Source organism: Phocoena phocoena, chromosome 3 (genome assembly GCF_963924675.1).
Source record: "Phocoena phocoena chromosome 3, mPhoPho1.1, whole genome shotgun sequence".
Taxonomy (NCBI): Eukaryota; Metazoa; Chordata; class Mammalia; order Artiodactyla; family Phocoenidae; genus Phocoena; species Phocoena phocoena.
The window spans coordinates 83,841,765-83,863,992 of record NC_089221.1 but is presented as its reverse complement, the minus strand read 5'-3'; the positions used below and the strand labels follow the sequence as shown (position 1 = coordinate 83,863,992).

At 36.6% G+C, this 22,228-nt stretch overlaps 1 protein-coding gene across 11 annotated transcripts in view; it reads right to left on the bottom strand.

The window, feature by feature from the left end:
* Positions 1–4,692, bottom strand: part of PAM (peptidylglycine alpha-amidating monooxygenase) — a 152,086-nt gene extending 147,394 nt beyond the window's left edge. For 10 of the 11 annotated variants that reach the window (XM_065874292.1, XM_065874293.1, XM_065874295.1 and 7 more), the window contains exons 1-2: positions 4,453–4,541; positions 3,377–3,497 (exon numbers count right to left, since the gene is read on the bottom strand). In XM_065874292.1, the coding sequence (XP_065730364.1) occupies positions 3,377–3,497; positions 4,453–4,541 (210 nt within the window). Of the gene's footprint in view, positions 1–3,376; positions 3,498–4,452 lie in introns of all 11 variants that reach the window. The other variant, XM_065874294.1, reaches the window with a different exon arrangement.
* Between the last annotated feature and the right edge of the window lie 17,536 nt (positions 4,693–22,228).

Below are 22,228 nucleotides of genomic sequence, written 5' to 3'. Positions count from 1 at the left end.
TAGATAATAAACTACTTTCCCTAGACTCTCCGAAGCTGGTTTAATGGGAGCAATTTTTAAAAAGGCTGCTTTGAAGTCTAGGGTATGGCTGAATGGACTGCATCTCAGAGGTCTGACATGATTGGATATTCTTTGGTAAGACACCAATCTAGATCTGTATTCCATCAACAAAATTAGTTGTACTATCTGAATTATAGCTAAGGTTCTTTCCACCTCTACTCTACATCTGCTTGTTTCGCTATCCAAGCCTACCTAACAAACTCAAGTTCCCCGAGGAAAACACTTAAATCAGATTCATTGATGCATCATTCGTTATTGCCGAAACTTAAGATTTACTTTATGAAAAAAAAAATCTGTTGAGTGAATATATCTCTTTAACCAACTTGGTCTGCCTCAATTAACAACTCAAGTTCTGGGTCCTCAGTTCCTTCTTTCCTTAACCTTTGTTGTTCTTCTTGATCTTCTGCCATCAAAAAAAATACATTTTAACTTCTCAAGGCCCTTCCTTGTTTCTATGCTTTCCTTATATGATATTTTCTTATATGATTTTTTAAATGTTCTGGTCTTCATATTATAGTTATTCTTGATTTCTTTTTCCTTTTTTTTTTTTTTTTGTTGTTGTTCTTTATCAGTTTCTCCATGTTTTTTGGCCAACTGTTCTTATTCCCTTCCATCGTTTATTTTTGTCCTCTAATAGTTGTTCTTTCTTTCTTTCCTTGCCTTCTTAGCTCCTTTTCTCTTAAGGATCTGTATTAAACTTAGTTTCATCTGCATTTTAAGAAAAGAATACTTTCTCCACCAAAAGTATTCACACTATCACAGTTCTGGATCTTCCTCACTAAGAACAGAGTTTAGGAGGAAAGGGTTTCTGGGGTTTCTGTATCCATCTCTTCCTGGGTACACTCAACAGGAGTATAATTACCACTTCTCATGAAGGTTTATTAGGTATATGACCTATATGTCAGCCTGATCAAGTCAGTAAATACTCGTGGCATGTGGTCAATAGAAAGTGGTAGGGAAAGTGGAAGAAACATTCAACAACCAGTTCTGAGCTGACCAGAAAGAACAAGGGAATCTCTTACCCAGTTAGGCAGCTTCAGTTACAAGTCAGAGAAAACCCAACTTAGTCTGGTTGAAACAAGAAAGGCTAACATAAAGGAAAACTGCCTAAGTAGCAATGTCAGCAAGAACTTCTGTTCTTTCAGTCTTTGCATTGCCGTCTATGGTATTAGTTTTGTTCTAGACATGGCTCCTCTCACGAACTCAGCAGACCCTAGGACTACATGCCCTTTGCTCACATGCAACAAAAACATGCGTTCCCAGCAAAAGATTTGATCGGACTGGTCTAGGTCACACACCTTCTTCTCAACCAGTCATTGTGGAAGGAGAAGTGGAATGCAGTGATTTGCTAATCCTACTCTATGTACTCCACCTCTGGATCCTGGGTAGACAGCTCCAGGAACCACATGGTTTCAGAGGAGCAGCAACGAGGAACTGTATTCTGGGAAGGCAACCAGCAAATGTCCACTGCACGAGGCAAAGCTGAACGCAACTAGTGCAAAATAACAAGCTGTAATTTACTTGTTAATATACATTATTTTTTCCACAGAGTTATTTTTCTAATTATAAGATTACAAAAAAGTGAGTTAACACATTTTACTTTACGAAAATAGAGTTCCTTTTTATTCTTTTATAATCAATTCCTTTAGGACTCTTTCTGAGAATGTTCACCCCAACACAGTTACCTATTATTATTAAATAATTTAAATGTTTTTACTGTAAAATAATGAGAAGAAGAAACACAATAATAACAAACTACAGCAAAAGATTATTTGAGAAAATGATATTCTTGTAGGAGAAAAGTGCTTAAAGACTAATTAGTGAATTTTTAAAAAATATTTATTTATTTGGTTGTGCCAGGTCTTAGTTGCAACAGGCGGGCTCCCTAGTTGTGGCATGCAAACTCTTAGTTGCGGCATGCATGTGGGATCTAGTTCCCTGACCAGGGATCAAGCCCAGGTCCGCTGCACCACCAGGGAAGTCCCATGAATATTTTTAAAAAGTAATATAACGCCACTTTAAACAAATATACGGAAAAATCACTTTTAAAAGTGAGAAGAGAAAGAAGAATCACATTTCATAAGTGAGCAACTATCACTGTTCTCTCCTATTCCCAATCTCATTATATCTCTTTTTACTAAGTACTAAATAAAGACCTTATAAAATTAAAGGCCAGGACACTAATAACTAAACACACAGAAAAGTAATTTGCCTGGTCATTTGTGGATGGGCAGGGGTGAGGAGGTGAGGGCCAATTTGACAACAGTAGTTATTTATAGATACTTAGACCATACACGGGTATTGTATTCAAATAAATGCATGTCAATCCTTAGTCCTTCAAAAAGACCACGTGTATTTTCTTAGAGCTTCCAAATGTCAATTTCAAAAGTATTCTCCCCAATACCTAGAATACCTTTATTTTCTCAGTACTTTAAAATAGAAGAAAGAAAAGAAAAATAGAATGCTATCTGCAACAATGAGTCATCAGCCACTGCAGCTCTACAACATCTAGGTCTTCCCCTGTCTCTGCAGCCCTTCAAAAGAGGAAGACTATCTTTTAATGACGCACATAAATCTCTGCACTGCCTGGCTGAAAAGCATAATTAATTCTGGCCTTTTTATGCTTAATGAAACACCTTGCTCACATGACAGCAGTGGGTTTGAGCTTCTCCTGTATACCTAAAATAGGGAAAGCCCTAGCAACAACCCAGTTCTACTCAAAATGCTGTGTAAGTCACGGTGGTATGAATTCTGCTACTACTTCAAAATATATCTCTCATGACAAGCAAATCACTCTAAAGAAAACTCACAATCAACCACCTGCATGAACAGTTTTTTTTTTTAACTTTTATAAGTGTGGAATGTTTTATTTTTCGAATTCTTGGCAGTAAACACATGCTTTTATTTCTCAACTTGTGGCTGGGATAGAAGGGTATTTAAACAACCTAATCTCTTAGATGCAGCTGCTCAATATCATTTCCCTTTATTAGAATAATTTTTCATATTTTAATATACACTTACATGCTGCATTTCGAAGGCTATTACTCCACTGAGAATTTCAAAACAAATTTTCAAGGTTACATTTCAAAACACAAATAATACGGATAAACTTTTTAGAAAGAAATTTAACTGAAAGACTTACCTTAAAAAATTTACTTCTCTTTATAATATTCAATTATTCTAGCCCTATTTGAGGAGTCTTGAAAGCAAATGCCTACTTTTCAAACATGTTACTACTGCTGTAAATGCAGTTTCTTTGCTTTAATTATAGAATGTATACAGAACATGTGAATAATGAAATAAGAATTCCTCTCACCTGTTTGGGAGTAACCCCAGGCATGCGAATATCCAATGCAAAATCTGATGAATCAACAGGAATTACTGGTCTGGTGGTACCAAGACATTCATTAGAAAATGATCTGGTAGTTTCTTTAAACCTGAAAAAAGAAGACAATTTCAATATCCTTGAACATAATGGTATCTTATGCTCATCCGGACGTGAGAAAGGGAAAAAAAAAGGAATTCTATGACTTTAAAGATTGTTGATTTAGACCCAATGAAAAGATGTAATAACCACATAACATTCTATAATATTCTCAGAACTGCATTGTATAGTTCAAGAGCAATATATACCCAACTTGAGAGCAAAATATAATCAAAGCAACCTAGCAGCCTACATTTAAAACTTAATTCAATAAAAATTTGTCAAATATACATTTGTTTCTAGTTAATGAAAGTATAGTATAAATAAATTATAATTATCACAGGCCTGTCAATCCTCTAATGGCAGAAATATTAACTACAAGCCAGTAAGTGACTATTTTATGAATGTCCAGTATTACTAGTCAGCAACAAAAAACCAACAGTAATATTGCTATGAGGTGGAGTTTTATGGGGGTGGGGGGAAGACTGTGATGTGAATTACAAATGTACAGGTGCATAAATATTTAACATAGTAATTATGAGGAGTGTGTATACAGCTCAATGTTTTCTCGTGAGCTATTACAGTCCATGATCTGCTTCTCCCCACCAGTTACCTACCTTTATATTTTATTCTTCGGGCTGTTATAAACAAGAAGGCATTCAAGTCTAAACGACTATATTGTAGTTTCTGAAATATGTCCCCAAGAGGGAGTGATTAGTATTGGAAATCACAACTTCTAAGTGGAGTTTTGAAAGCCAGTGCAGCTTGGCTACAAAACAGTGGGCTTTTTCTGCAAGGGGGACTTTTACAAGAAGTTATTGTGCTAAAATTCCAAGTGATTTCAGCAAAGTTAATCAACCATGTATATTTCTCCAACACTCCGGTTCCTAAGTGATTACATTTTTCAGGAGCATGCACAGAAACCATCCAAACATTTCGCCTCTTTAAAAACAAAAACAAACACCCACCTCTTAAAGACAGAAAGTGGGCTTCTGAAACCCAAACAGCTGCTTTGAAAAACAAGGAGGAGAACTAGCAGGCTACGAAAGCCAGCCATGGCCACGCCGCTCCGGCCCCGCCGGGAGGACCCGGCAGCGCAGCGCTGGGCTGGGGCCGGCGGTCGGGCAGCGGCGCCGCCAGCAGCCGCTACTTCATGGCCGGGGAGCGGCGGGCGTTCGGCGACGGCCACACACCATCTGCCTGCGAGAGCTGCGAGGTGTCTGGATCAAGAGCCGCAGGCAGAACCCCGTGGGAAGGCGGTACTTTTGTCAGGTCCGCAAGCGGAAGCTCTCCTCCCTTCAGAGCTGCTTTCTGCCCTGGTGCTGGGGCTAGACGTGAGTGTTCCTTATCACTCGGGGATGACAGGGACTGTGAGGGATATCACACAAACCCGCGTCAGTCATCATTCAGAACCTGCAAAAATAGAAGCAGATAATGGATGACTAACACGTTACAGCATTTGTGCTCAGCAAATCCCAGCTGAGGTTCTTCAATACATTAGTAGTTTCACAAGCTTGAGCCCAAGCCTGGTGAAAATGCTGGTCTGTTGATCTCCCTCCCCCAAGACCAGCCCCCAAGATTTCAAAAACCCCCATAGCCCCTGTTCTGCCTTTTCCTCTTTCCTCCTCCCTCACACCCACTCTCTCCTTTTCTCTTCTACTTCTTTCCCCCTTTTACCTCACAACCACCCCAGGCATCCGGATTTCTTCTCCTTACTTCCTATGTCACTCCCTTCTATTATCAAAAATGCACTTAATACCTCTGCTGAATGTAAACAAAGATACTCACAAAAATGATAGGCTAAGGCACAAGAAAAGGAAAAAAAGAAACTAAGGCACAGACAAAGCACTTGGATACAACAGTAATCAGAAAGAAAAAGACTTTGAGAACAAAGGCATGTTTACATATATGCATCACAGAGCTATAGATCCAAGAAGAAAGATACCCTCTGCCAAGAATGATCACCACAGAAGTAATTGCTGAAGTTCTCAGAATTACTTTAAAACAAATCAAAAATCTATAGCTAACACAATATATGAAATGTAAGCACCTACTAAAAAATCCTGCATCTAATATACAAAGTAATAATTCCTTACTTATAAGGCATGCCTCCCAAAAGATATTCTTTCCTGAATAAGGTTTGGAGACTTACAATGCAATACAATTAGAAGCAGTAAGGAGAATCTCAGCTGGCTCCCACATGAATTTTATATACAAAGGATATGATCAAAACCTTTACATTAATATAAATGACAGGCCATACGGAACTAATGCAACATCTCAACATTTTGTCAAGAGGACTCAACTAGGCTAAATTTTAAAATATTTGTGTTTAGACTTTACTCTTGTTCTGAATATATTTCAGACTATGTATCAAGTATGTACATTTTAGCAAGGTATTATTTTAAAATGTATCATTCACAATATAAAAATACATTCAAAGGAAAAGATGTCTTAAAGTTCTATTTTAATCAGTAATTATAAACATGATTTGGTGAATCACAAATAAATCCATTGGCTAGATGAATAACAGTTAGAAGCAAAAATCAGTAAGATCATTAGAAGTGCTCTACAATAATAAGTTAGCCTCTAAATCATCCTCTGGAAATCACAAGATACTGTAGCTAATCTAAACAAAACAAAACAAACAAAAAATCAAACAAACACTAAGCTAAAACAAACAAAAAAGGATGACCTAAACTTTAAGTCAGAGGAGTTCATGGTCATTGCTTTCTAGAAGAAACATACCTTACACCAAATATAAATAAAACATGATTGAATATCCAACCTATCCAAGGGTACTTGAGGCTCACCAGCAACCAAGAACCAGTTAATTTACACAAGCAATGACATTTTTAAAAGACTGATGATATTTGTTTGAACTTTCTCTTTGGCTTGCTATGTGAGCTTTCAGAACAAAAGCCTTTAGTTTTGTCTGAATCCTGTGGGTAAAGGAAAGAACTTATGGGGGAAGAGAAACAACTGGCCTGAAGGCTATGCTATTGCTTTTGTTTACAACAAAATCTAATCCTGTAAAATGACAAGGCTTAACATTCCCTGAAGTTCTTCTTTTTCTTTAAATATATGTGAAGAAGGGATTATATTTTATTATTTCATGCAGAACAGGATTCAAGGACAGTCCTTCTTCTAGTTGACAGGGAGATTTGCTATTACACAAACACTTAAAAACAAATTTAGTATTAAAATTCTCTAAAAGGAACACATCCTTAAGTACTAGTCTTTGAAAAAAATTCCACTTATCCCTCTGATTGATTTTATTACCTTTGATGTCCCTGAACCGCCCACTAAAAGAAAAGGGAACTGAAGTTGTGGGTAAAAGCAAAGTTGCTACTTGCAGCCATGAACAGAACAAAAGGTCTTACAGAAATGAAAGCTAATTATGCTTTTTGGTTCTTGATGCCTTGTAAACTAAAGACAAAATACAAATCATAATATGAAAAAAATCATGTCTAATCATTTCATTTGTTATTTTACAATGACTGATAATTGTGGAATATATGTGTGTGTGTATGTATGTGTGTGTATATATAATATTCAAATCTTAGTATTCTTGTTTAGGATAAAAAAATTCAACATAGATTTCCTTGAGATAATTCAAAAAACATACTTAATTTCATATTTTGTACAAAATATTATATGTTGGAATTTTATAAAATGAATAAAAGTAAAAGAGAATGTAGTCTATTAAGGGAGATCCTCATCTTCTCACAATATAAGGTAAGTTTAGAATGTACTATTCCTGTGAGAGTACTATAAAAGGGACTCAGGGAATTTTGAGGAAGGAAAGATCATTTCAATCTTCAAGAGGAGGGTAAGAAAAAAGAGAAAGGTAAAGCAGTCTTCACTGGAAGAGGTGGTTCTGAGCAAGAGCCTGAGTGTGGTTGGGTTTCCGCTGTGAGAGACGGAGAGTGTGTATTCCAAGTGCAGGGCACAGGAGCCCAAATGGGGAGCAGAGGATGTTTGAAAAATGAGTAATAAAGGTTCTGCCTCCTAGACTCAAGCTGCAGACCCAGATTTACTATTTTATTTGTAATACAAAGCAAATATTCTGTTTACACATTATAAATAAATTCTTAGTAAGAATGATGTATAGTTTATACCTGTACAAATATTAATTCCAGGAGCCTAGTACAGAGGACCATAAAACTCATTTGGCTTTTACAAAGTGAGCAGTCCATTCTTTTCCATTTTTATTTGAAAAAAGAAAAAAACCCAAAAAGATAGTTTAAACTTTTAATTGATCAAAGAATCAAATAAATATATTGGCCATTCACTTACTGATTCATTTATCAACAAGAAAGAACCATTATAACACTGAGGCTGACAGCTTGTAAACTGAAGGAAAACTTCCTGGACTCCTGGCTCCACCGCTGACTAGCCCTGTGAAACTGGGCAAGTATTTAGCCTCTCTTTGCCTCAACTTCCTCATCTGCAAAATGGAAATAATCCTACCACCTATCTCATAGGCCTGTTAGAAGGAATAAATGAATTCATACCCTTAGAACAACACCAGACACATAATAAATATTTGCTATTACTGTTGCTGCAACAAATATTTACTGAATGCCTAGGACTATCTTAATGTTGGGAATGGTGATAATCAAGGCAGATAAAGTTTCCACTCATAGAGATTACTTTCTAGTGGGGGAAAAAAACAAATGAAAATAATGACCAAATTATTGATTTCATTTTCTTTCAAGGAGATTTTATGTGGCTTCCTACAATGACTTATGATTAAACTGATTAAAGGATGCATATCCATTCACTTAGAAATTCAACTCTAGGAATTTATTCTTGGGCAAAAATAGAACAAGGGCACAAACATGTTTATGAGGATATTTACTAACATTGTTTATAATAACAGATAACTGGATGTTTATAATAGCAAGGAACTGGAATCAATTTAAATGCCATCAATAAGAGATTGGTAAAATTTGGGGTGTGGTACCATACATCCCTTAAAAAAGGACAGGTGGGGCTTCCCTGGTGGCACAGTGGTTGAGAGTCCACCTGCCGATGCAGGGGACACAGGTTCGTGTCCCGGTCAGGGAAGATCCCACATGCTGCGGAGCGGCTGGGCCCGTGAGCCATGGCCGCTGAGCCTGCACCTCCAGAGCCTGTGCTCCGCAACGGGAGAGGCCACAACAGTGAGAGGCCCGCGTACCGCAAAAAAAAAAAAAAAAAGGACAGGTGGATCTATTTTTATAGGCGAGGCCATATTCCATGACACATTGTTTTCTTTTTACATAATTTTAAAAAATGTTTAAACAATCTCAAACTTGTAGAAATGCTGCAAGTACAGTACAAAAAACTTTTTTTTCTTTAACCATTTGAGAGTAACCAATTGCTGACCTGATGTCTCATCACCCCTGAATCCTTTAGTGTGTAATTCCTAAAGTATATCTACTATATAACCACATGATATTTGTTTGAACTTTCGCTTTGGCTTGCTATGTGAGCATTCAGAACAAAAGCCTTTAGTTTTGTCTGAATCCTGTGGGTAATAAAAATATTCACATTGACACATTACTATCATCTAATCCTCAGTCTCCAAACTTTGCCAGCTGTACCAATGGTATCCCTTATGGCACAAGAATCAAGTTCAGAATGGACAATTGCATGTAAAGTTGTCAAGTCTCTACTTAGTCTCCTTCACTCCAGGACAGTTTCTGTCTTTAAATTTTATGCCCTTGACTCTATTGAAGATTGCAGGCCAGTTATTTTGCAGAACGCCTCTCAATTCGTGTTTGTTTTCTGCTTATTAGGACTAGATTCAGGTTGTGCATCTCTGCCAGGAATATCACAGAAGTGACGCTGTGTTCTTTTCACTGCATCTATATTAGTTGCCCATAGCTGCATATCAAATTACTCCAAAACTTAATAGTTGAAAACAATAAACATTCTCTTGCACAGTTTCTGTGTATCGGGTAAAGAAGTAGCTTAGCTGGGTGATTCTCTCATGAGATTTCAAGCAAGATGTTGGCAACGGCTGCAGTCATCTGAAGGCTTGACTGGGGCTGGAGAATTTGCTTGCAAGATGGCTAACTCACAAGGCTGGCAAGTTAGTGCTGGCTGTCGGCAAAAACAACATCTCCTCACTATGTGGCCCTCTCTCTAGGGCTGCTTGAGTGTCTTTACAACATGGCAGCTGGCTTCTCCCAAAGTAAGCAATATTTTTGGGGACTAAGCATCAGAAGTCACATACCATCACTTCTATAATATGCTATCCATTACACAAGTTGGCCAAACTCAGCATGGATGAAGACTACCCCAGGGCATGAATGCTAGGAGATGAGAAGCTGGCTACCACAGCATCCTATTAGGTGGCTTGTAATTTTGATTTGTCCCACTACTGATGATGTTAACTTTGATCATATAATTAAGGTGACATCTTCCAGGCTTTTCCATAGTAAAGTTACCATTTTCCCCTTTTTAATTAATATTTTTTGGTGGAGAGGTTATTCATTGACTTATAAATATTACATTTCTCATCAAACTTTCATTTTATTCATTTATTTATTATATCATAATGGTCGCAAAGTTTCTTATTTTATTCAGTGGGTTTTAATCTGTTACTAATTTTATTTACTTCACTTACTTTGATGCTCAAATTATCTCAGTTGTGACTCCTTTAAGCTAGCTTTTGTGTCCTTTTGACATGTCCCATCATCCTTTGAGCACTTCCTTGCTTTCTGTGCGCCCTCTCATCTGGGCTCAAAACCCTCCACCAGGCCTTGCTTTTTGTGTTTTTCATTCCACTTGGCCTTTGCGGACACCTTACACTGGGCTGCCTACACACATGGATGCCCTCCTCACCCTGCTTGGGCCATGACATCCCATGCCAGGCCACCCGTCCTGAACGCCTACCTTACTCTGCCCCACATAACAGCTCTAGGACTGAATTTTTCAGGAAGAGAAAAGAAAGGCATTAACTTTAAAAAATCAAATTATAGAACAGTATACACATGTATTTAAAATTCTGAAGTAATATAACTCAATTAGATTTCCGATGGTCTTCAATGGGAATAGGTTGAAAAAAAAAAAAACCGAGGGGGTGATGTTCACTGTCCATTTATATGCTTTTGCAGTCTTTTAACTTTCACAAGCTTATATTACTTTTGTAGCCAGAAGAAAATAGGGATATTTATACACATACATATTTATATTTAAAATACTGAATGTGACTCCACAGATTTCAATTTATGTGTTAATTTCTATCTGAGTTTAGGTTGTGTTTTGAAATATAACTAACTCTCCTTCTTTTCCTTGGCAAGAACTTTACAAACTAAATTTTATGGTAGTTATAGCTGTAATGCAGAGTTCCTCAAACTCAGCACTAGCAACATTTTGAGCTGAACAATTCTCTGTTGCAGAGGACTGTCTTGTTCCTTACAAGATGTCTAGTGGCATCTGTGAACTCTACCCACTAGATTCCAGTTGCACTCCCTGCAGTGTGACAACCAAAAATGTCTCCATACATTGCCAAATATCTTCTAGAAGGTCAAATCAAAAATCGCCCTTGTTGAAAACCACTGTTGTAACATGGTTCATTAAGATAAAGCTTAATTTAAATAAAATGATATAATTACACCTGAATCATTGTAAATCAATTATACTTCAATTTTTTTAGGTGATATAATTCCTTTAAATACATATAATGAGATATAAATGGACTTTTTTGGTTATTTTATAAATTTATTTTTTTGGCTGTGTCGGGTGTTCGTTGCTGCATGAGGGCTTCAGTAGTTGTGGCTCGTGGGCTCTAGAGCACAGGCTCAGTAGTTGTGGCGCACGGGCTTAGTTGCTCCATGGCATGTGGGATCTTCCCGGACCAGGGCTCGAACCCGTGTCCCCTGCAGTGGCAGGCTGCGTCACCAGGGAATTCTCTATAGATTGATTTTTAAAAGTGCTTGCAGGGACTTCCCTGGTGGCACAATGGTTGAGATTCTCAACGGATTCTCAACCATTGTGCCACCAGGGAAGTCCCTGCAAGCACTTTTAAAAATCAATCTATAGAGAATTCCCTGGTGACGCAGCCTGCCACTGCAGGGGACACGGGTTCGAGCCCTGGTCCGGGAAGATCCCACATGCCAAGGAGCAACTAAGCCCGTGCGCCACAACTACTGAGCCTGCGCTCTAGAGCCTGCTCGCCACAACTACTGATCCCACGTGCCGCAACTACTGAAGCCCACGCACCTAGAGCCTGTGCTCTGCAACAAGAGAAACCACGGCAATGAGAAGCCCACACACTGCAATGAAGAGTAGCCCCTGCTCGCCACAACTAGAGAAAGCCCACGCGCAGCAACAAAGACCCAACGCAACCAAAAAAATAAATAAAATTTAGAAAAGATTCCACATTAAAAATAAATAAATAAATGAATAAAGTGCTCGCAAATATGGAACTTCTAAAGAATGGGAAAAGAATATTCATAACAGCAAGTAACATTTATTGACTTATAAGCCAGATGTTGACCTTATGCATTATTATCTCACTGAATTCTTATGACTTTTAAGTACCAGTTATTATTCCCATTTTATAGATAACAGATCTAAAGCTTAGGAAAATTAATTAACTTGCTCTGGTTATACAACAGTAGAGATTTAAATCCTGGCTTGCAGCCTCCAGAATCTATCCTCTCTATGCATATTCTTCAACATAAAACAAACTCTCTACATTCTTAGGGGATGTTTTCTTCAAGTTCAACAAAAAGCAAATCCTCTGAATATCATTTTGTTGTGAAGTAACAACAGCCAGTGTTATCGAGCAATTACTATATGCCAGGCACTGTACCAACAAGCACTATATATAGATTAGCTCATCTGTATCCTTACAGCAACTCTATGAAATTTGTACCATTATCATTCCCACTTTACTGAAGTGAAAACTGGACACACAGAGTATTGGTAACTTGCCCACGGAACACAGCCAAAATATAAACGCAGGCAATCTGATGTCACAGTTAAAGCCCTCACCTGCTCAGCAATAAATGTAACCTAGTCTCTTTTTTCATTCCTATATTAGGAAGCATTAACACTTCCTCTACAACCTTACAAACATAACTCATTTAGCTAACTCAGAAAGAACAAATTGAAGATCTATGACAAGGGTCTAAATCTAGTCCCCAAAGTAGATTTTGTTTGGCTTGCAAGAATTTTTCCTAACTCTTCCCTTGAATTTGAATTCTGAGTAAACATTTCAAAATGAAAAGATTTCACATAAAAAGTGTCTCTTGAAGAGTTGTAAAAAATCTGGCATCACTGGACCCATATCTCCACATGGGAACAATTAGTCCCCTCTACTCCCTATGTATTCCCAGATCCTGAGGCCAAGGGTACTTGTTTTAACTGACACTCAACACGGAGGTGCAGTTTTGTCTGTCCAATTGTTTTGTTGTCATTTTTTACATCTGGCCAGTTTTTCTCATTAACATTACTAGCTACATCCTAAAGTCATTTGTGTTGTGACCCCAGAGGTGCACCCTTTCTTTATGTAAGAAGGTAAACTTCACCCTACACATAGCATAGCGTTTGCCACACTCAGATATACTAAGTTGCTAATTCTTTTCTTTCCTTTTCTCTTCTTTCCTTTCCTTTCCTTTTCTTCCTTTCTTTGTTTTTTAAGTCTCTCTTTTAGCAAGGCACATGAAATTGAATGGCATTTTCTGCACGTGGGTTTGTTTGGGATTCATCTCTTCTAACAGATAGTCAATTTGAAGTATTCTTCCCTTGTAAGTCAAAATTGGCTAGGTACCTATTAGAATATATAAGGTTAAACAACCTCAGGGGTACCATTCAGCATATGATTCTACTGCAATAAGAACTTGCCAACGGTAACAAATTTTACTTATTTATTTTTTTGGTTGCCATGATCCGTACCAGATGGCCTTTAAATATGTCCATTAGTCATCAAATTGTTCAGTCCTGTAAATATTTCTGTGGGGGAAAAAACAAGAGACATTATTCTTAATTACGTTTCTCAAGTTTGACTAAATCAAATGTTACTTCATAACACATGAATCTAAATTCAGTGCTAGCATACTTTAATGTAAGATAAAACAGATCCCTGTGTTCCAATCAGCACACGTCCTTTTGTACTAAGGATGCACTGGAAGTTCTCAAGAGACTTGTGCACTGCACAGGAGAGCATTAACCGTTACTGATGATGTCAGAGAGGCAGAACGGCTCCTTTGCATGGGACTCATTTGCCTACCAGTATCTTTTTTTAAATTTATAAACGTGACAAAGAATTCAGTTTCATAAGTAGAGCACAAAACACTTCTGCAGCTATAGCTGCCTTCTCCTTTAAATATTCTTGTTGAGTTGGGGGCGCAGGCCATGAGCCTGGTCCTGCAGTCATTTAGCAAGGTGGGGATTTCTGTCCTAACTTACGGAGTAAGTTCGAGATGAGGGCCTGAACTTAAAGGCTATCTCCATAATATGCCAATTCAAAAATTAATAAACTCTCTTCTTCCTCTTCAGTGAAGTTTTTGAGGAACTGGTTTGAAACTAATATCCCAGACTTGACTAAATTTCAAAAGTCTGTTTGTTTTTTTAATAAAGTATGAATCACTGGCTGACTTAAGTACTGAAAGATCTTTCCATTACCTTTGTAATGCTTCCTTTGTGGGTCTGTGCATTATTATTTTCTGCTATTTTCAAGAGGAAGTTGTTATTGAATGAAGGATGGTAGGGTGCCATATTTAAGACCAAATATTCAGTGCCAGGCACTGGGCTTGGATGGATGTGGTCAGAAGGCGGGGATCTGCCTTTCCTTCTTTCTTGCAACTAATCAACATACTTTTTAATGAGAGGTCCTCTTTTGTAGGGATTTTTTTTCCTGTTTATACTTCCACATCCTCAGGCAGAGTTATTCCCGAAGTATTTCAATACATATTTTGTTAAATGCCTCCCTATGACTTCAGAGGCAGGAGTTATTAACTACACATGAACGTGGCTCAGATCCAGAACACGCAGTTACAAAATAAATATCCTCTTTCTTGATAAGTAAAATCTACAGGAAATGTCTAGATTTTCACTCCAAAATTACACTGAACTTTATCTTTTGTGTCGTGTGTTGTTCACATAGAAGCATTTTCTCCCATAGCACAATCAAATTTTCAAGTGATTCTTATGTTTTCCATTTCAAATGTTCAAATACTTATAGTAAAATGCCCATAAACATACCCCTTGCTATAATAAAAGTTTTGGTATCCTTGTCTTTAAGCCTCTCAGCTGTATAATTATAGTACTTAAAGTGGAATCTACAATCATATAATATTATTGTATAATTGAAAAACTTATGGGAAATTTTCCTAAAGATCGTGAAAGAATGTTAAAACATTCTCTCATTTATATAATTCTGTTCAACTGAGTTTACAGTAACCTAGAGGGCTTCTATAAAATATACACTATACACTGCCCCCTCAATCCATCTCAACTATATAATTTGAAAGCCATTAACAAAAGAAACACAGTTGCTTAAAAACATTTTAATGTTTTTTATTTTGGGGTATACAAGCTATAATAAAATACAGCTTAATCATAACAAGACTATTTGAATTTTTAAATATGCAATTTAGCACTGAAAGAAGTACGATGTACTGAGTAGCTTATATTCAAATATTTTAACTTCTCATCTAAAATAATAACAGTTTTCTTTGATCAGTGTCCCCAAACTCCCCATGAACTATCAATTCACAGCTTCATAATTTTCTTCTAGCTGAAAAGGATCAAAGCATTCTTATGTTTGCTAGAAGTCTTTGATACTGCTGCACAAACAGGTGGTGAATTTATTTCATAGTTATTAAACTGTTTCTTGCTGTCTTGAGCTTAGGAAGAAGTGGTTTATTTTAACAAGGTGCTTACAGACTGGCTTTCCCTTCCCCAGTTTTTAATCTTCTTTACAAGGTTTCCCACAGTGATGTGCACTACACCATGGAAATGAAATAAGGGCTGAAAAAAAGATGAGGGCCATGCTCCTCTGGGTGTGAGAGAACACACTGGATGCCGTCCCCGTCACATCACTCCAAGGAAGTGAGGCCCAAGCATGCCCAGTAGATCTTGCTCACCTTCTATCTCCATTACTGAAGTTATATAACCTAACCTTGAGTTTTATCATTAAAAAAAGTTGAATTTTTAATAACAATTATCAGTGAAGAGTTAGGGGGAAAAAAAGCATTGAAACCCACCAACTTAAACACTCTTTCTAACATTAAAAGTAAGAGCAAAAATAGTCATTCTATACATGATACAAAGGATAATGAGAGATTACTACAAGCAACTATATGTCAATAAAATGGACAACCTGGAAAAAAATGGACAAATTCTTATAAAAGCACAACCTTCCAAGACTGAACCAGGAAGAAATAGAAAATATAAACAGACCAATCACAAGCACTGAAATTGAAACTGTGATTAAAAATCTTCCAACAAACAAAAGCCCAGGAATAGATGGCTTCACAGGCGACTTCTATCAACATTTAGAGAAGAGCTAACACCCATCCTTCTCAAACTCTTCCAAAATATAGCAGAGATAGGAACACTCCCAAACTCATTCTATGAGGCCACCATCACCCCGATACCAAAACCAGACAAAGACGTCACAGAAAAAGAAAACTACAGGCCAATATCACTGATGAACATAGATGCGAAAATCCTCAACAGAATACTAGCAACAGAACCCAACAGCACATTAAACGGATCATACACCATGATCAAGTGGAGTTTATCCAAGGAATGCAAGGATTCTTCAATATACACAAATCAAACAATGTGATACACCATATTAACAAATTGAAGGATAAAAACCATATGATAACCTCAATAGATGTAGAAAAAGCTTTTGACAAAATTCAACACCCATTTATGATAAAATCCCTCCAGAAAGTAGGCATAGAGGGAACTTACCTCAACATAATAAAGACTATATATGACAAACCCACAGCCAACATCATTCTCAATGGTGAAAAACTGAAACCATTTCCACTAAGATCAGGAACAAGACAAGGTTGCCCACTCTCACCACTCTTATTCAACATAGTTTTGGAACTTTTAGCCACAGCAATCAAGAAGAAAAAGAAAAAAAAGGAATCCAAATCGGAAAAGAAGTAAAACTGTCACTGTTTGCAGATGACATGATATTATACGTAGAGAATTCTAAAGATGCCACCAGAAAACTACTAGAAATAATCAATGAATTTGGTAGAGTAGTGGGACACAAAATTAATGCACAGAAATCTCTTGCGTTCCTATACACTAATGATGAAAAATCTGAAAGAGAAATTAAGGAAACACTCCCATTTACCATCGCAATAAAAAGAATAAAATACCTAGGAACAAACCTACCTAAGGAGACAAAAGACCTGTATGCAGAAAACTATAAGACACTGATGAAAGAAATTAAAGATGATACCAACAGATGAAGAGATATACCATGTTCTTGGATTAGAAGAATCCACATTGTGAAAATGACTATACTACCCAAAGCAATCTACAGATTCAACGCAATCCCTATCAAACTACCAAATGGCATTTTTCACAGAACTAGAACAAAAAAATTCACAATTTGTATGGAAACACAAAAGACCCCTAATAACCAAAGCAACCTTGAGAAAGCAAAATGGAGCTGGAAGAATCAGGCTCCCGGACTTTAGACTATGCTACAAAGCTACAGTAATCAAGACAGTATGATACTGGCACAAAAACGGAAATATAGATCAACGGAACAGGACAGAAAGCCCAGAGATAAACCCTCGCCACCTATGGTCAACTAATCTATGTCAAAGGAGGCAAGGATATACAATGGAGAAAAGACAGTCTCTTCAATAAGTGGTGCTGGGAAAACTGGACAGCTCCATGTAAAAGAATGAAATTAGAACACTCCCTAACACCATACACACAAATAAACTCAAAATGGATTAAAGACCTAAAGTAAGGCCAGACACAATCAAACTCTTAGAAGAAAACATAGGCAGAACCCTCTATGACATAAATCACAGCAAGATCCTTTTTGACCAACCTCCTAGAGAAAGGGAAATAAAAACAAAAATAAACAGATGAGATCTAATGAAACTGAAAAGCATTTGCACAGCAAAGGAAACTATAAACAAGATGAAAAGACAACCCTCAGAATGGGAGAAAATATTTGCAAATGAAGCAACTGACAAAGGATTAATCTCCCAAATATACAAGCAGCTCATGCAGCTCAATATCAAAAAAGCAAACAACCCAATCCAAAAATGGCCAGAAGACCTAAATATACATTTCTCCAAAGAATATATACAGATTGTCAACAAACACAAGAAAGGATGCTCGACATCACTCATCATTAGAGAAATGCAAATCAGAACTACAACGAGGTATCACCTCACACTGGTCAGAATGGCCATCATCAAAAAGTCTACAAACAATAAATGCTGGAGAGGGTGTGGAGAAAAGGGAACCCTCTTGCAGTGTTGGTGGGAATGTAAATTGATACAGCCACTATGGAGAACAGTTTGGAGGTTCCTTAAAAAGCTAAAAATAGAACTACCACATGACCCAGCAATCCCACTACTGGGCATATACCCTGAGAAAACCATAATTCAAAAAGAGTAATGTACCACAATGTTCATTGCAGCACTATTTACAATAGCCAGGTCATGGAAACAACCTAAATGTCCATCGACAGATGAATGGATAAAGAAGATGTGGCACATATATACAATGAAATATTACTCCACCATAAAAAGGAATGAAATTGAGTCATTTGTAGTGAGGTGAATGGACCTAGAGTCTGTCATACAGAGTGAAGTAAGTCAGAAAGAAAAAAACAAATACCGTATGCTAACACATATATATGGAATCTGAAAAGAAAAAGAAAAATGTTTCTGAAGAATCTAGGGGCAGGACAGGAATAAAGACGCAGCCATAAAGAATGGAATTGAGGACACGGGGTTGGGAGGAAGGGTAAGCTGGGACAAAGTGAGAGAGTGGCATGGACATATATACACAACCAAAGATTAAACTGATAGCTAGTGGGAAGCAACTGCATAGCACAGGGAGACCAGCTTGGTGCTTTATGACCACCTAGAGGGGTGGGATAGGGACGGTGGGAGGGAGATGCAAGAGGGAGGGGATATGGGGATATACGTATATGTATAGCTGATTCACTCTGTTATACAGCAGAAACTAACAAAACAATATAAAGCAATTATGCTCCAATAAAGATGTTAAAAACATACAATAAAAAACAAAAAAACAGTAATTCTGTCATTCAGCAAAAATAGAACTAAAATCTTAACCTATATCATTTGAAATATGTGCCACTAATCGGGAATAACAATTTATGTTTCAAGGGAATTACCACTGTTACGTCAAGATTATTACGAAATATTTACTGGGTACCAGCACTGACAGGTATTTTATGTCATGGCTCAAGTTTGTGTTGCACGACTTAAGGAAACTATATAGAGGCAGATTTGTAGAACTAACAGCCCAAAGAAATTAGCAGTGGAGGTAAATAACACACATTCATATTCCAAAAGCAGTTAGACATTTTCTTAGAACAAACAAATATAAAATGGTAGACCCAACTAGGTGCTTGGGATTTAAATAAGACAAACGGATTCTTATTAGTAATACTTGCCTATGTCTTTATAGGAGTATTGACAAGAAATGTACCTTATTGTTGCTAAAGCATTTTAAAGATGAAATGTGCTCTATGACTACTAAGTACTACACAAATACTAACTGTTAAATGAGTAATCAGTTTTGCTACTCTTTACTTGATTCTACTGAATTTAATATTTATTCCTAAATAGAGGAATTATGTGAATTATCTTATTGGAAGATGATTCTTTTGAAAATCATTTTTTTTAGTTTTTGAAATGGAATTTTTAAAGTCAGTATATATGCATTAATTTTACTTTTTAAAAGTTTTGCTTCCCATTATGATGAATTTCTATTATCATAAGACTAAATCTCTCAAACAGTGAAGAAGTCATGCAGATACCAAAACCTGGATCATTATACAAGTAACTCATGGCAATGTGTAAAATTCTAGTGATAAAGCAAACAATGTACTTTCAGTCCAGTAATTCCACCAAAAGACTGTTACCTCTTTTGAAATGACATATTCCTAAAGATTTGGTAAAAATAGAAACCAAACAGAAAAATAGGACCTTAAGTCTTTAAATATACTATTCATAAAAGTACAAAAGGTGTAGATTTAGTAGTGATTATTTATTGTTACTTAAAAATACATCAAGGTCAACATCAAACCTTTTAAAATTCCTTTAACAAAATAAAACTATAAAATAATCAGTGGTTCCTATAACAGAATATCAGAATATCCTTAAAAGAAGCTGGCCATTTTATCTTTCAATATGATTTTCAGGGAAATTTATGTCTCTATCAGTGCATTCAAAATTAATGGCCCATGCTTGACCGGCTGGTGATTTCCACTATCATAGTGGCCGGCAGATGACTGCTTCATTGATTCAGGGATGGATACCAACTGGGAAGGCAGCTTCTAGATTGGTCACCCTGGCTTACATCTAGCAAAATACTGTACTGATTACTGCTCTTTTGGCATGGTGGAAATTGTATTCTATTTCATGATTTCTTCATCAATGACTAAAGAAAAGATAAGTTGAATGGCAGAGATGAAAGAATTATATTGTTAAATATGAGTGGAGTTATTCAAACATAATAGAAAAATATGCTTTAAATTATTTGATCAATTAAGTTAAGGTTAAAAAAATAAGGTAAAACTTCTTCCATAAATAATAATATAGCACTAACATATGCTGTCTTTGTTCTAAGTAGGCCACAGATTTGTTTTAAGATATTTAAAAAAATACTATTAACCATTTCATTCCGATTTAGCTGAATTAACATTTTAAGATGGCCTACTTTATTTCTTGCTCCTGAAACTTTGTAATTATCTCCTTCTCTTTTTATAAAATATCAAAAATTTTCTTGCTACCAAAGAGGTCAACATCTTTTATCAGTAAGTTTTATCTTAACCAAATGCTAATTTTCAAATCAGAAAAATAAATGGATTAAGCAGTATTAATTTGCCAAAAAGAATAAAACTGTGATAAAATTTCCCTTTCATTTTGATATTTAAATCACTATCAGTATTACATTATAATGAGGTAAAGGTTCATTAAGGCAGCCTTTGTTATGTAAAAACACAACACACTAGAGGGGAAATTCTTTATTGAGTTACAATTTTCCTCCAAGGTATACAGCAAATGAGATATCATTAAAATATTTTAGTTTAATTATGCAATGTGTTCCAATACATAATCAAAATACATATGCACACAACCTAAGCATTTTACTCACTTCTGAAACCTGAATTTTTCTCCTAATGAGAAAGTCAACATTAATAAAATTATAGAAAAAGTCTAAGAAGAAGCAATCACACTTTTATGCACATAAAACAGTATTTCCTAAACTAATTGGAGAGGGCATCTGATTACTGAGCAGAATTCTCCCCACACATACAGTTTCAGTTTCTCTCAATCCTACATTCCTATTGCTCCACACCAATCCAATCAGTACATTATTCTGCTTTTTGCTTTCCCCCAAATGAAACCCGATATTTTGAGTTGCCTGTCCCCTCACATTTTCCCCACAAATTAATTTATTTGAATCTGAGACTTAATGGTAGTCAATGGTTACTCCTGCTTTTCTTTCTACCCGTACATTTTTTTCTCTATTCTTCCTATCAAAATTTCCCAAGCGTATGATTTGTGTAGGGCACCGTATCTGCTGTAACAGAGACATACCTCAGTTGCCCGCAGCTGGGTGGCACAGGAGTACTGTGCACTCAATGGCCATGTGACTTCTTCTAACCAATGAAAGGGGGACAGAAGTGAATTGTGTCAATCCAAGCTGACGTTTCAAAAGCCATTGCTAGTTAACCACACTCAGTTTTCCTGTTTCTTTCTATGTTACCCGTGTGTCTTCTACTCAGTGACTGGTGATGTTCAGAGAGACTACTTCCATCAGCCTGAATCCAAACACTCCCTGAGGAAGGCAGAAGGCAAAAGAAGGAACAGTCCCCCTCACAGGGACTTGAATTTAGAAACTGTCCAAAGATGTACATGAAAAGACAATGTTAAAGCAGAAGAACTAGATAACTCTAATGGGCAAATTCAATTACTTCCCAGCTACTCAGCGGGATGGAGGGTTATGAAGTTTATACGAGTTACAGAGAAAAAAGGTTGTATATTTCAATATACACTCCCATGCCTACACCTACCCAAGGCATTATGTTTGTGGAAGCCTCATATTCATCGCCACTTAGAAAAAAAAGCTCCTTTTTCTTTAAATCCAGTGAGAGTGGAGCATCATCCTACCTGTTCCAACATGACATATTCAATAAATATTAAGCGAATGCATGGGAGCAAGGGATGCAAAGAAATACATCACACAGTTCTCCAGGGTCTCACAGTAAAGTTTAAGAAGAACTATACATACCAAATTTGGATATACATAAAGTTTTAGAAAAAGAAAATAAACTTTTTAAAAAGAATTTTTAAATCAAAGTACTGTAGTATGTACACATAGTTAAAAGTCAAATAGTACTAAGATCCTACAATGAAAACAGCAGTCTTTGCCCAACTACCACAAGTCCTACTCATCACATATAACACTTTGGCACTCTTTTAGCAGACTATTCTGGTATTTACCTTCATTTTTCCAAATGTGTTGATGTTCTCATTGACCAAT